The sequence below is a fragment of the Crocodylus porosus genome, unplaced genomic scaffold, assembly GCF_001723895.1.
Source record: "Crocodylus porosus isolate Cpor-Errol unplaced genomic scaffold, CroPor_comp1, whole genome shotgun sequence".
Classification (NCBI taxonomy): domain Eukaryota; kingdom Metazoa; phylum Chordata; order Crocodylia; family Crocodylidae; genus Crocodylus; species Crocodylus porosus.
The window spans coordinates 17,305,621-17,322,005 of record NW_017728921.1 but is presented as its reverse complement, the minus strand read 5'-3'; the positions used below and the strand labels follow the sequence as shown (position 1 = coordinate 17,322,005).

The following is a 16,385-nucleotide window of genomic DNA, read 5'->3' as shown; positions in this document are numbered from 1 at the left end:
CATTTTTCTGCCCACCCTTCCTTTTGTATTCAGTAGTGTTAGAGTAATGTTGTAGTCCTGATGGCCAAGGAATTGTGTGAGAGGCAGGGATTTCTTAAGGTAGTATCCAGGGATCCAGGTTTTCCATTTGCTGCAGGAAGACATGGATTTTTCTCTGTTAAAAGAGAAAAACCTTGGAAACCACGGGTTTTCCCTTGCGGGCTGCAAGGGGCTGCTTGGGGTTGGGATGCAGGGGGTGCCACATGCATGTGGCAGCTAGGCAGTGTTGTGGAGAGCAGCTTCTGCAGGTCACTCCAGTGAGATCTGTGGGGTTTGGGGGAGGGGCCCACAGGCCATGGGTGAGGCAAGGGGAGGGCAAGTGACCCCCCCACCCTTCTCTCCTGATTTCTTCATCCATGGTATGGTGCAGGGTTGCAGCTGGGCTGGGCCAGCTCTGGGCAGGAGCCACCTCTGCAGCCCAGCAGGTGGGACCTGGCACAGGGAGTTGAGCCACCTGCTGCTGCCAGGTGGGCAGGGGACACCTCACCTTGGCTGCCATGGTGGCATGGTGCTCCTTCCCATACTGGATCCTGCCCACTGGGCTCCGGAGGTGGCTCCTGCCAAAAGCTTGTCCCTCCTGGCTACTGCTCTGCACCCCACTGTGGGTGCAGAAATCAGGGGGGTGTATACATTCCTCTTTCTCTTCCCACCCTGCGCATCACCTGTGCTACCCTGCATAGTACTTGTGCCCATACACCCCCATCCCGGCTGGAGCCTGGTGTTGGGTGCAGTGGGTTGGGAATGAAGGCTCTGGGGAGGCTGGGGGTGGGGAGTGAGGGGCACTGGCAAGGTTGCAGAGGCTGAGGGGAGGGAGGGGCAACAGCATGGGCAGGGGAAGGGCACTGGTATATCGGGGCTGCTCAGTGCCACAAAGTGGGGGTGTGGAGAGGGGAAGCCACAGCTGGATCCATGTCCTGGTGAATGGAGGAGGCAGGGCAGCTTCTTATTTTTCCATGATAAAAAAAACAAAATCAAACACCAAAATATATAGGTATTTAGAATTGTATTTTATTGTAGTGATTAAAGCAGTGGTAGGCTTCCAAATTGCTTTAAAATTGTAAATGTATCAATAAAAAGTTATGTTCAACTAATACTTCTATATATAGTGGCATTTCATTTTAATCATGGAAGAATGTGGTTTTTGGGATTTTTAATTCGAGAATACGGGATCAGAGGATTTTTTTATTTTTAAACCGAGAAAACCAGGTTCTCTGTTGTTGTCTTTTTATTGGACCAACTGCATGAAGAATGTCTTGCATTTGGAAGCTTGCTGAACTCTATCCCAACTATGCAGTTGCTCCAGTAAAAAGATTGCATCCTAAGAAATCCTTGCCCTCTTATGTATTTAGCACACTTCAGGTTAAACTCAAAAGCAGTTATACAGTGCTGGGTTTTTGGAATTAAAAATGTGCCAAGCTGCTTTTGACTGTTAACCACAAGCCATAATAACAGCACAGTACATGATATTATTTATATAAATGACATTCTCAGTGTTTACTTAGTTTAATTATTTAGTACAAAAGGAGTTAGTGAAAGTGGGTGTATAATTGCTTATTTGTTGGCCATCTGTTTTGGTTAGATTCTTTTGTTTTCTTTCTTTCCTGTTTTTTTTACCATCACATTTAGTATAATGACTGTCATGGAAATCAAGTGGTCTTAATGGTTATAAATTTATTTCAGAAAATGCTGAATGTGCAAATGAATAAAATTAAAATCCATTATTTAAGATTTCTTGCTTGTTGATTTAAAAAAAAACCCAACCAACCAATTTTATTAATATTTATAAACTAATACCCCCTGCTTTGATCAGGCATGACCTAAACTGTACAAATGACAAAATCTGTCAAACTTTAGTTGGAATTGGACAAACTGGTATGGACATCCTTTAACATTGTTATCCTTGATATCTTTTAGAAGAGTTACCTAGGGCTACATCATTTCTAATTCTTTGTCTGCTACTGAGATTTGGTGATAAAAATTGGTTCTGAGCTTCATTATGTTTAAATCCTGTTCTTGTAACAGAGAGGGGGTGAAATATTGTTCAGTTTTTCTGGCTGGCTGTCATTTTGGTTTGTATTTCAGCACCATTCTGTTACTGTTGGTATAGGATGGCATAGCAGTCCAGAAACTGTTTAAATTCTTTAATTGTGCTAGCTGTTTAAATGTTTCAGTACAAGCAAAAATTGATCATTCCAGTGCAGCAATGATCCCATGCATAACAGTTCCTAATGAATTTGTGTAAAACCTTTTGGTATTGATTTACTCTAAAATCTAATTATGGTGTTTCTTTAAAACATCTTAAGGGTGTTGTGGTAAAATGCAGACAATTTATATGAATGTAAATCATTATCTTTAATTCGTTATGATCCCTTATGGTTTTTTTTGTTTGTTTGTTTAGGTTGAAGATGAATACAGGGTCTTTCAAGAAGAAGCTAAGAAGCAAATTGAAGATCTCAATATGACTCTAGAAAAACTTCGGGCAGAGCTAGAAGAGAAAGAGACTGAAAGAAGCGACATGAAGGAAACGATCTTTGAGTTAGAAGATGAAGTAGAGCAACACCGAGCTGTGAAACTTCATGACAATCTCATCATATCTGACTTGGAGAGTAAGTGTTGTGAGTTCCTCTTGGTCACAGATAGCATGTTGAAGTGGTAAAAATATTTGAGTTGTGAGTTGCTGTGTATGTTATACAGTCAGAAGAGGACTTGTGGAATCTCTTATTTATATCCCCAAAAGAAAAAAATCAGCTTGACTTTAAGATTTCTAGGTTCTCAAGTTGGAGTGAGGGGAAGTAAGTTGATAAAATGTGTTCTTGTAGTTGCAGGGAATAAATACAAAATTAATAATGCTATTTCAAGTCATGTTTCACAGCAGAAGTGCTAGTAGTTGTAGTTTTAGATAATAGCATTTACTGCCCATGTGACTGATTGGTAAAAGGCTAATTTAATTTTTGTCTGGGAAACCCAAGTTCTCTTTTCTTTTCCTACAACCTTTAAGTAGGCAAGTTCATCATCTGAGGATTATTTTGTAGTTCACTAGACCAGAAAAATTCTCCCTCTCAGAAATTGGAGGATGCAGCTCTAAAGATCTCTAACTATGTTGTTGTTTCCTTGGCATAACCATATATACTCTTCTGTGTAGACTTCAGATTATAAAATTGATTTGGTCCTTGAAAACAAAAATGCTAACTCTGAAACAAAGCTCAAACAAGTATGAAAAACTCCATCCTGTTCTCTTCTAATCTCCATTCCCTAAGCTGCATAGCTATCAGACGTCATGCCTTCATTTTCCCTGCGGTGAGGTTCTGCATCTGTTCCAGTCATAAACTGGGTCCTGGGCTGCAGCACCCTGTTAATTAACTATTGTTGCTCAGCAGCAGGTCTGAGATTCCTGCAGTTTTTCCCTTGGGGATTGTGTGACTAGCAGCATACAGTGATAAAATGGCCTTCTGAACCAAAATATGGTTTATTTTAACTATAGGAAATAAATCTTTTGACGATAGGATTTTAGAATAGTCTACAGCCCTGGTTCTCAACAAGGGTGCCACAAGATCCCTTAAAGGTGCCGCACAATTTCAGCACTATTCAATGTGCAAACATCCGCTCTGGATTTATCTTGTGAATTATGTGATTTCAAATATAAATTCACACTGTCAAACATATTATGGTGGTCCTTCTGAGTTCTTGCTACAGAAGAAATATGTTATTATTTTTCTGTAGTCAAGAAATAGAGCTGGCATTTTCCAAGGGAGGTTTTGAGTCCAAAAAGATTGAAATTCTAAAAGATTGAAAGTCTATATGCATGTCTAGTTTACTGAACACCTTACAAATTGTTGATGGCAACCCAGGCAAGCAGGTCTAAACTTCTTTCAGGCACTACTAGTGTGTGCTTTTAAATTAGATTGTTTTCTCCAGAAATCATCTTTTCTTTGGAGGGGAAGAGGGAGCCCCCTTTCTTGAAAGGGAGAGATGCTTTTTAAACTGCTATCTTTCTTTTGTGTTCCTAGTTTTGGTCTTTCTAGACAAAACTGAGCTAGAGTTTAGATGGCCAGTAGCTAGGTTTTGGCCCATTAGATCTCTCTGCAAACAGTAGATTAAGTTGTCTTTCCTTTCCTGGGTTGTTTTTTTCCTCCCTATTAAACTAAATGATTATATACATACAGGGCTCATCTGCATGAGATGCTGCTGTGCATTAGATCGTTGCTAATCCGCAGTAACATTGGTGCACGCTAACCATGACATACTGCGACTACGCAGTAGCGTGTGAGGGGAAAAAAAACGTGTGGAGAAGGTACTGCGTAGTAATGCCAGTTACTGCACAGTTATTTAGTACTTGGTTATGCGAGTACTAAATGACTGCTCAGTAACAACTGCGTAATCTGCCGCTTGTATAGAAGTGGGCCCCTTTAAACTTTTCAATACCAAGTCAATATACTGTGTCAAATAATTACAGAGCAGCTCCAATTCTATTGTATAGCTTTGTCAAATATAACTACTTCACCTCTTCTTCTAACAGATATCTTGCAGCAGGTCTTCACTACTGAGTTAGCTTTTGAGGCTGCTGGCACATATTCAGGCTCGGCATGCTCAGTGAGCTGAGAGTTTCATGAGGAATTCTGAGTCTTCGCTATTTATACATCTAAAAGTAATCTGACATAGTTGAAGTTTCTGGAAAGCAATCTAACAGTTTCAGGAGACAACCTGAAGTAAAGGCAGGAAGGAAAGCGACATCTTGTGGTACCTGTATAGTATGGTAACCAAAGATCAGCATAATCAAAACGAACATTTTTCTCATAAGTTTTTGAAACTTTTCTTGGCTTTAAAACTTACATACCTACAGTAGTTTACTGGGATATTTTTATTTTTTGTTTTAATTTTTAGTTTACTTTTATTTCGAATGGAATGTGTAGCACAAAAAGCAACATTTTAAAGAAAGAGAGCAATCTTCCTTATGAGCAGGGATCCTAGTTTTCTATGTTTAAAAATGGTAAATTATCTGATTTAAAAACTGCAAATTCTCTGATTAAAAATCCCCAAATCTGTGTTTTTCAGTAATTAAAATGAAACGCCACTAGATATATAGGTATACAACTTGAATACAATGTTATATTGATATATTTACACTTTTAAAGCAATTTGGAAGCCTACCAGTGCACCAATCACTATAATAAAACAAGTTCTAAATAACTATGATTTTTGGCGTTTGATTTTGGGTTTTTTATCACGGAAAATCAGAGCTCCCCATGCCCCCTTCTCTGACTAGGACGCAGGTGCAGCTGCAGCTGTCCCCCTTAACAGTTTCGTAATGCTGAGTGGTTCTGGTATGCTGGTGCCCTGCCGGAGGGGGCCCCCAGCTGCCAGGGTCACAGGGCCAGGGACACAGGTCCACAGCCCTCTGTCCCACCATGGCAGTGCCTGAGCACTGGCGGCTGCTTGTGGGAGGCGACAGCTGCTGCTGCAGGAGAGCAGAGCGCAAAGCCCAGCTCCCTATCCCCCATGTGCAGCAGCCTGACCAGAGCCTATGGGGGGGTGGGGGAGCTTGGGCTTCTTGGCCTGCTTCCTTTCCCCTGGGGCCTGTGCAGCCCAGCAGGTGGAACCTGGCGCAACAGGGCAGAGTGGGGCCAGGCAGGGAAGCTTGGTGCTGCCACCAAGCCCAGTGATGCCCTGGCAAGGCACCCCCTGCCCTCCTGGCAGCAGGGGGGCTGGTGGCATGGAATTATGTCCCTTGCTGCTGCTGGTGGACTGGGACACTTTGGCAGGGCAATGCAGGGCTTGCAGCAGTAGTACCGAACTTCCCCACCCCTCTGTGCCCTGCCATGCCAGATCCCATCTGCCAAGGTCCCAGGGAGAGGGCAGCAGGGTGGGGAGCCCAAGCCTGCAGTGGGCAGTCCTCATCCTCCCCTGCTTCGTGCACAAATCTGGGGGGCACGTTCCCCCCAGACCTCCTTCAGGAGTGTGCTCAGCAGTGGGGAACTGCTCCCTGCTGCCCCTGGACGAACCACCCCCTGTCCTACTCTCCACCTGGGTCCTGTGGCCATGCATTCTGGCCCTGGGCCCCAGCCCTCATACACCGCCCAGGCTGGGCAGCAGCCCCAGCCCCAGGTCTGCCCAACTCCCTCCCTCCTTCCCTCACTATGGGGGCCTCAATCCCTCCCCGCACCAGAGTTACCTGCAGGAGCTGCTCTCCAAGCTGCCTGGTGGCCATGTGCATGTGTACGTGCACACATATACATGACACCTCCTGCCAGACTGCCCTCTTCCCCTCCCCTATCCCCTAGTCCCTCGCAGGCTGGAACTCTGTCAGCCTGCAAGGGGAAACCTGCTGTTTCCTGCATTTTTCTCCTTAAAACGAGAATCTGTTTTTTACCATGTTTTTCTGTTGTGAACATAAAACACAGATCCCTGCTTATGAAACTAAAGCCTAAGTGCAGGTCTGAAACCCAGAGGTTGTGCTTATAATCCCCGTACTTGGCCTTGGTGAGGCCGCAGCTGGAGTATTGCATCCAGTTTTGGGCTCCACAATTCAAAAAGAATGTGGAGAAGCTTGAGAGAGTCCAGAGAAGAGCCATGCGCATGATCAGAGATCAGGAAAACAGACCTTACGATGACAGGCTGAGAGCCATGGTGCTCTTTAGCATGGAAAAGCACAGGCTCAGGGGTGATCTGATGGCCACCTATAAGTTTATCAGGGGTGACCACCACTATCTGGGGGAACGTTTGTTCACCAGAGCGCCCCAAGGGATGACGAGGTTGAACGGTCATAAAGTACTACAAGACCGTTTCAGGTTGGACGTAAGGAAGAATTTCTTTACTGTCCGAGCCCCCAAGATCTGGAACATCCTGCCATCGGAGGTGGTTCAAGCACCTACATTGAACACCTTCAAGAGCAAATTGGATGCTTATGTTGCTGGGATCCTATGACCCCAGCTGACTTCCTGCCCTTTGGGCAGGGGGCTGGAGTCCATGATCTTCCGAGGTCCCTTCCAGCCCTAATGTCTATGAAATCTGTGAAAGACAGAGATGGATCATAGCAGACAATTGTATAATGCTGTGATGGTATTAAGGTGTTAGAAAATTGCATCCTGACTGTAAGCCCCATCATGGTGTTTGATCTATTTTGTCCCTTTGGCTGTGAAAATACAGTTGATGCCTGTTAGTTGTAACAGGCTAGTGCCCTAGTCCTATGTTGTTCTTAAATTGCTGCTATAGGGAGTGTCATTTGATGTCAGTGAGAAGGGTTGGTGGATAAGATGTTGCAATCATACCTAGTAAGGACAAAGAGTGTCCATTATTAATGTGTTCTCCATATTAACAGCATTGTGAATATGGAGAACCTCTTCCTAATTGCATGTTTGTGCGCTGTGCTGTATTGTCAGAAGAGAAATTCTGGTCTTCATATTAAAGCAACTAAAGCCAAAATAAGAACAAAAAATCATTCGGTAAAGAAAAGACTTCAATTTAGGTTTAAAAAAAAAAAATCTGAAAACCCTAGCATCTGTAGCATCTGAAAACTCTAATTCTTTGAGGGGAGAATTTTCTTGATGGACAGCTTAAAGTGTAAATGAAGGCAATAGTATGACAAGCAGCGAATAATATTAGAAGATTATGAATTAGCTCACAGAAACTAGTCTCTAAAAAGAAGAGAGTCATATTTGATAACTAACTTCATGTAGTTTAACGGGACCAACATTTATGTTGGAATAAGGTAAAAAGCTGAGGTGCCGTGAGTTAGGAGTCATGGCTTTAAATAGCTTGTTGGGATGACAGGAAATTGGGGATACAGCAAAAAACCTTTTGGGACAAACTAAGCATAACATATTTAAGATTTTAGTTGTGGAAGGAGTTGGTTATAGATGTTATCTGCAAAATGAAACAATCTATTGAATGTATGCAGTAAAGTTCAAATTGCTTGAAAAAGGATATTATAAGTGTTAAGCAGGCCCTGGGAGTGGGAGGTGTGGGGGTGCTTTAATTAGAGGCTCTGAGAACTGCTCTAATTAAGGTGCTTAGAATGTCTTGGGGGCACTTTTAAATAATGCTTGTCAAACGAGCTTTACTTAAAGCGCCCCAACACCATTTTTCGGTGCAGGGATGCTGATATGTGCAACGCTGGAGTCTGCTGGAGCGCGGTAATTACAGCACATCAGAGCAGCCTCTCTGCTCATGATAGGCTCCCAGAGTTAGCACCAGGAAGGTGAGAACAAGGAAGGGGCTACTATGCAATTGCCTTCAGGAAATTTCCCTCCCTATGCTTAACCGTTTTGATCTGACTTTTCCTTACTGGACATAAAAGTTGCCTGTACTGTTTTTTTATATTATTGCAGCACATATGCTAGATGCAGAAGTCCCCAATGGGGACAAACCCATAGTGTTTTTTGGAAACATTACACTAGATGGCGTATTTGCCTTGATTTTGAGTACTGGTTTTCAGAAACTAAATGGACTCTAACAGAAGACATGATGCAAAGTCTTTAAGCTAAACTGTAAAAAACAAACAAACAAAAAACCAAAAACCCCCAAAATACCCACCCAACCAAACAAAATCCCTCAACATAGTATCTCCTCAAACCCAGCTAATAAATAATAATTGGAAATCATTGTCAAGATGTAATAATGCAAGATGCATTCAAATATGGACATGTATTTTGTTTTGTGAAATATCAATGAAATTCTGTTTTGCACAGCTTTTATACGTGTGCTTCAGGAATAGGAGGGAGGGGCACTTCAATTAGAGTGACACCAACAGCTGTTTTAACTAAAGCTCCTGGAGTGTCATGTGTATTAGTGCCCCACACTGAAAAATGGTGGCGGGGGGCACTTTTAACTAAGCTTGTTAAATGCATGCAGGCTCGTTGAATGCTTGCAGGCTCATCAAAAGCTTGTTGAATGCATGTAGGCAAGCAATTAATTACTTGATTAATGAAGTCTGCTCTGACGTGCTATAACTACAGTGTGTCGGAGCAGCCTTGCTGCACGTGTATGCCGGGCACCTGTTAGCCTTTGCTGATGTTTTTTTCCCCCCCATGATCATAAAGATTTAATTTGTGTAAATATGACTAGTCAGTACATAAAAACTCCACATAATGGTGGCAGTGTTAAGATTTAGAGCTGTTTTTCTCTGAATGGTGTCTTAAATAATATTAAGACTCAATTACTGCTTCATATGAACTTTTATACAGTGTATATTTGGGTATATTATTTGTCCCCGATGGGCCTTCGTAGATCCCTCCTAGTAATCTGGCACCCTGTTTTGGTGACCATCCTCTTCACCGAGCACTGGTGTTACTAGGTTTGGTTGTATTCCTGCTTCGCCAACCCCGCTTCTCGCCTGCCACGACTTTGCTGTTATCCCAGTGGGGCGGAGCGAGTTCACAGGTCCCTCGGTGTCCCGGGTTGGCCTCGTCGGTTACATATGGGGCTCCTGCCACCCCTACACCCCGGCCTCACGCCACCTGTGGTCTCCACTTCCCTGCACCTGCTCCGTGATGGGCCATCAGACTACTTCCCCGCCGGTATCGCCGTCCCAGCCCTATAGCACTGTATCATTCCCACCACCGATCCGTCACCCTACACCATCAGCTGCGTACTTCTTCAAAGTGATCCTTCTATAAGGCCTACCACCAGTGCCCCTATGGTCTGGCCCCAGGAGTAAACGTCTCCTGGATGACTCTATAGCACTGTCCCCCGTATCCCTCCATCGCTGCCTTCTATTCTAGGCGGCGATCCCGCCCTGATCTTTCTCTCCTGCCGGGTGAGCCTTCAGCCTCACGCCCCTCTTCGGCATGTCTCGCACCCACTTCCACGGCACTTACTTCCTGCGGCTCGGGATCTTACTGGGTGGTCTTGATCCTCTGCTGCTCATCCGATCTGTCGCGGCAGGCTTTATCTGCCGGTGATTCCGCCGTTCCGCCTTTGCTCCCGGCTACCGAACTCTCCAGCACTTCAGCTTGGCAGCTCTTGTCCCGCTGGGCTATTGTCGTGGACGGCTGTGCCAGTCGTTTGTTCCCCTCTCCATCCGCTGCCTCTGGAGCGGCGGCTGCCATTTTTAAATCTCCCGGCCGGCAGCTGACGTCACCGTCAGCTGCCGGCCGCAGCTGTACATAGACGTGGCTAACGAGCCGCGCGGGCTCTCTCTCCACCAAGGCGTCCTGCTGTCCCGGTAAGTCTTCCCGGCCCCTTAGGGTCCCAGGACATTATTGATAAACAAATACTGGTCCTTGCATATTTGAGAACTATTCCCTTCTATTTTAGGAGGTTGTTTCACTTAAACTATACCAATGCAGTTGTAATGGTACAACATTAGTATCATGGATACAGTTAAACTGGAATTGCTATCCCTAATGGTACAGGAAATAGCTATCCAAGTATTAGGATACCTTTTTACCACTATAACTGCCTCTGCACTATATCTTGTACCCATATAACTATGCTGGTATGAAATCAACATGTCTGTTTCTAATTGGTATTAGTTCCAGGTAGTATAATTTTTCCAATACAGATTTAATCAGGATGCCTCCATTAGGGTCAGCAGTGAATGTCTTCTAGTCTAAGCATTTCGCAGGAAGGCTAAATGTATGCCTACACAGAGCTATGTGGTGTTATACAGTTACCTGCCCCAGCTATGCTGCTTCCAGGACCATAGGTTAAATCTTTTCAAGGGTGCTGTGTGGGGTGTCACACAATGTTAGCACTAGCAGGTATGTGAACATGATTCACAAGATAAAAATCAGTGATTTCAAATAGAAATAATTGGTAAAGCCATTTTGACCTGTGGTGGGCTTTTTTAATTCTTTGCAACAGAATTCCTGTATTATTTTTCCATGGTCAAAACAGGAGTAAAAACTAAGAGTTAACATTTTCCAAGGGTTGTCTTGAGTCTATAGAGGGGTCCCTTGGTTGAGAGTCACTGGTCTAGATATACCAGCTTGCTCAGAGCTAGCATGGGTATGTCTACACAGTGCCTCATTGTGCCATTTAGACCTGTGGGGGCTGACTGTTTTGGCAGATGTGCCACAAGCTGAGCCTTACGCCCTTTCCCAGCTGCCACTCTGATCCCATTCTCCCACCTGATCTGTTGCTCTGCTTTCTGCTCCCTCCTTGGTATGCCACATGCAACACCCAAAGGCTGCCTGTACCACATGCTGTGGGTTGGCCACCCCTGATGTAGACATTTGCCGAATATCGTCAGAAATCCTCTGTGCATGACTAAAGATAAGTGGTGTAATGTTCATGACAAGCCTATTGTATTAGAGTGGCTGAAGAAGGGGAAGGGCTGTTTTCGTGTCTGATTAAGCATAGCTTTTCAGTTATCCATGTTCTTCTGAGCACATCGGTACATTTACAAGTACTTACTTCCTTACATACTTTTTCAGAGACATATTGTGATTTCTTGTGACAGGCAATACAGCTAATATGACAAAGGTGAGGATAGCTTTGCAAGAAAAGTAAGTATTAAAATGTGGCTGTTTTGTGTACTACTTGAAGGTACTTGGGAAGAGACTGTCGTGGCCTAAATTGGGGCTGTCCAGCTTCTAAGCAGTCAGAGGCTGCATGCTTCATGGGTCATGCTAGCTGGGGATGTACCATATAATCATAGATGTAGGGTCAGAAGGGACCCAAGTAGATCTTCAAGTCCAACCCCCTGCCCTAGGCAGGAGAGAATACTGGGCTCATAAGACCCCGGCTAGGTAACTATCCAGCCTCCTCTTAAAGACCCCCAGGGTAGGAGCCAGCACCACTTCTCTTGGAAGTTGGTTCCAGATCCTAGCCGCCCTGACAGCGAAGTAGTGCTTTCTGATGTCCAGCCTGAACCTACCAATGGGGGCTGTGGATCTTCAGGGCTGTACACAGCACTTTAGGCCTGGCCCCACCCCCTGCTGTACATTCCCTCACTTCACTGCATGCCTGGCCTCACCCTAAACCAGGCGCAAGCAAAGTTTGGCCCTTGGCAGACTTTATTTCCCAGCAGCCTTGGCTTACATCACTGTGGCCAGTTTACGTGGAGACCCCAGCAGCGGTGACAGCACGGGGCCAGGGTTCCTTGGAGATCAGCCCCAGCAGCACTGGCAGGACACATGGCAGGGGAGGGAGCTGCACTGAGGCTGGGATCTTGTGGCGGTGACAGTGTGGTCCGGAGCTGGGACAGAGCTGCAATCTGCTGCTTGCGCACCCCAGGCAAGGCTGTGGGCAGAGGATCATGGTCTGCCCAAGCTCCAGGCCACCCTGTTACCACTGCAAGATCCTAGCCCCAGCTATGGAGCAGCTCCCCACCCAGCTAGAGCTACTGGGCATGATCTCCATGGAAACCCTGGCCCCACCTGTCATGGCACCACCCCTGCTACTGGGGTCTCTGTGGAAACCAGCCACAGCAATGCGAGCAGGGATCGCTGGGAAATGGAGTCCAGCTGCTGGCTGCATCCACCATTTTGCCAACCCCGTCCTAAAATCTTCAGCTACCTGCTCCCTGCTGCATCATGCCTCTCGGGTGGCCTCAGAACTCGGGTTCCACCAGCACTGCGGTCTGTGCCGTACCCCACCCCTGGCCCCTGGGGTAAGAGGGAGAGCGAGCACGGAGATCCCAGAGCAATCGGGGGAGAGCATCACCTGGGTGGGAGCCTGGGGGCTGCAACATAAGCCTGCGTGCAGCTAATAGGTCACCAGTTGGACAGCCCTGGCCTAAGTAGTAAAAAGGAAATGCTTTTGCAACTTATCTGAGGGGGTCTTTTTCAGTGGTTTCCCAGTAGGTAACAGATGGCTTTCTGAGGAGGTTTGCTTCATAATTGCTCTAACTGTTGAAGCCTTTGATTCTTTATAGAAGAGTTTATGTTCAGTTACAAAAACTGATGGAAGTACAGGGGGAAAAAATAACTGAAAAGCAATTAGATTATGGCAAAATGCACATTCTGAAAGAATCATCTGTCTGTAACACAATGCTGGCAGTCCCAACACAGCAGAATTTCCTCTTGCTGCAGAGGGCTAAGTGCTCTTTCAGTATTTCAGAGTAGCTTGTCTAGGAATTGGATTTCTATCATCAGGAATACATTTACAAATTTAGCATCTTCAATTACAGAAAAGCTTGTTCTACCATGAAATACTGAAAAGTTTAACAGTTACTTGAGACTTTTCCACTGTTAATTTAAATGTCCTGAGAGAAAAGAAAGGATAGGATTGTGAAAGTAGCATTTTGCCTGATAACTTGTAGGTCTTTTTGCTGGTAAAGGGTGACTATTTTCATCATTTTGCCTGGTGCATTATTCAAAGTCTAGAAAACTGGAAAAAACAAGTAAGACTTTCCTTCATTCTAAAGCATCATAATGCTTCAGACTTTAAAAAGATCTTCTTTGGGTCTGAAGAATGAACCTTCACTGATTTGAGATTGACTAGGGATTGCTAGTAATGTTGAATGTGCTGCGTGATGAAACTGATATGGATATCTTAATCCAGGGATGGTACTTTTTTCACAGATTTGAAATGTGTTGAATTCAAATGACTCGAGTATTTACTTTTAAGTAATTTTGGTTTCTCAGCTTGTTTTGCTCTTTTCTTACAGCAGCCTTTAAAAACCAGTTATTAGCATGTCAGCAATCATTTCAGGTTTTTTAACTTATCTCATTAAAAAATTAACATAAAAATACGGTAGCATTAAGGGCATAAACAGACAAAACACTTGTACTCCTTGAAGGTGGGAGGGGACACTGCAGTTCAGCTTTTCCAGCTAACTGTTTTACCTGTTCACTGTACCCTTCAGTAAGTAGAGGCCTAACCACAGTAGTTTACATGCATTTAATCTAGCTTCTTGTACAGCGAGATGGAAGCCAACAGGGAAAAGTTAAGCATGTCAGCTACCATGCTCTCACAAACAGTATGTCCTGACTTACCTTTAAAGCAGTGGAATTGTCGTTTGTCTGTTCCCTTGATGTCCAATTGGATTGAATCCTTATCAAATTGATTTTATTATTTTTAAAAAGTCAGGTTATTTAAAACATGTTTTAAATTGTTATAGCCTATTTAAAACAAGCATCTCCTCTTTCAGTAAAACACAACTCTGGAAGCCTGTCTTTGCTATCTGTAGTTTCCCTATTCAGCCACTAGAAACTACTGTGCTGCAGTAGCTGTTGCTGCTGTCTACAGTTATGTGAAGTCCCTGTGCTTCAGTTGTTGGAGCTTGGAAGCAGTGTTCTCTTTCTCTTAACATGCCACCTTCTCTTTGGTTGTGAGATGGGGAGACTGGGTAATGGCTCAAGGGCCAGGCTGGAGAAAGGGGTCCCTGCAGGGGCTTGCTCATGTGGAGTCGGGGTTCTTGAAGCTTCTCGAACAGTTGGGGTGAGGGAGGGTTTTAGGCAGTTAGGCTAAAGGGAAGGAGGATGCTCCAGAGCAGGTTCACAGAAGGACAGGTGCCCATGGGTTGAATGAAGTTAAGGTTGAATTGCCAACCTGTAGGTAGTGCATATGCATGGGTTGGGGGGGACAGTGGGGAAGGTAGGGGCATGACCTTGGGAGTTCAAAAAACCAAAAGAAACCAAAAATCAGGACTTTGAATATAATGACTTTTGGATCCTGGGGGCTGGCAAGATTCAGGTCCTTCTCTTCCCTCTCGTATTTTTCTCCCCTCAGTAGACTGTAGAAAAACACTTTACCTTTTGCTCTAAAACGCTCTGTATTGTTTATAATGGCTGGAGAATGTTCAGACCATTGTATTGAACTTCAAAGCACAAACATACTAAAACTTAATGGTGCGTCTCATACCACAAAAGCCCAGAACAATAGCATTACCCAAGATGTAGCTTTGGGACGCATTTAGAATTTCCGGTTTGTGGTGGGTGGTTGCTTTTTTCTGTTTTTTATTTTCAGATGAATTTATGGTGTACTTCTAGAGCAAAAGTGCTTGTTTAAAAAAAATCCTTGGTTTAAAAACGAGAAAAAAGATGCCCCACCCACTAGAACTTCACACTTCTGGGAACCTGCTTATAAACAAGTATGAGGAGCTCCATCAACTCCTTGGATAGGCAACTTTCAATATTGAAGGAACTGTACATTTTAGGTATCTCTGAAGAAGCCCATTCTCACATCCTTCAGTTGGACTTCGTCACTTTTAACCTAAAACTGGCAAGTCTGTATGTTTTTCTTTAAGGTCAATGAAGAATTGTAAATGATGAGTCCTTCTTTTGTACCAAGGCAGGATGCAAAAGACAGGACATTTTGCTAATGTGACATGGTACTTTATGATTTAAGTGACTCCCACTTTGTTTTTTCCTGTCCAGTGCTAAAGGATGAGGTAGATGTGTCATTTGTCCTGTAAGATGGCTAGAAGAAAATGTCAGTTTGGTTTGAAGTCAGTGAACTTTTCCAATCCTGAAAAGTCATTTTTTTCCAAGCTGCTGGAGGTTTATATCATTCTTAAAAAGAAATGAGCTGTAGCAGTAAAAGACTCTCTATTTTGACCTTTTGGCCTGATGCAAAACTCTGCAGAAACAAAAAAATTACATGAAAAAGTCAATAAGTTTATAATTACTAAAGACATAAATAAAAGTTAATGACCATGGGGTTGTCATCATGCTACAATCTGACTTTGCCTGAATACTGCCATGTTGGCATCAGGGTCAGAATAGCAAAATAGAGTAGCCTTATGTGAATAAATGCAGTCTGCATGGTATTTTCTGTTTAGTCCACCATATATGCTACTGAGTCTCATTTCGTGCTAAAAGAATCGCTTTGCCAAAAGTTGGATGGACACAAAGGAAGCAGGAAGATTAGTCGAGTTTAAGAATCTAGAAATAATTCTGTGTTTCATTGTGCTCCCTGGCCATAGTAATTGTATCTGGTAATCAAGTAAAGATGTTGGAAATGTTAATTTTACTATGAAATAAGGATCATACAATTTTACATTGACAGTTAGTTTCAGTTAATGTTCAGTGGATGTTTGAATAGTCAGAAGGTATGTGCACACTACTGCAAAGGTTTTGTCCAACTCTTATATTTTAAATAGCTAAAGGTTGAATACTTGCAACCTTATGAAAAAAGTGCTGTCAACATACGCATAAAATGTTTGTTTCACAACTGCCCTTAGTAGTATGAAAGTGAAATACAAAGCATAATTTATTATAACTATACAAATCAGCAGCTCCTGCATCTTTACAGTTTGCAGGTACATACACAGTACCATAGAAATAAATGCCCCTAAGACCCAAGGATCAGTGAAGCAATACTTAATGAAAAATTTATTCCATGTGGTGCTTCATCAGTGGCTCACTTAAGAATGGAATAATCAATCATACTATTCTCCTGGAGCATTGAATAAAGCAACAAATGAAGAATAATCGCAGTAGTCTGTCTGTCAAACAACAGTT

At 43.7% G+C, this 16,385-nt stretch overlaps 1 protein-coding gene across 2 annotated transcripts in view; it reads left to right on the top strand.

Moving 5' to 3' along the window:
* SPECC1L (sperm antigen with calponin homology and coiled-coil domains 1 like) overlaps window positions 1-16,385 on the top strand; it is a 112,648-nt gene that overhangs the window by 31,670 nt on the left and 64,593 nt on the right. For both annotated transcript variants that reach the window (XM_019539155.1, XM_019539156.1), the window contains exon 6: window positions 2,438-2,645. In XM_019539155.1, the coding sequence (XP_019394700.1) occupies window positions 2,438-2,645 (208 nt within the window). The remainder of the gene's footprint in view (window positions 1-2,437; window positions 2,646-16,385) is intronic.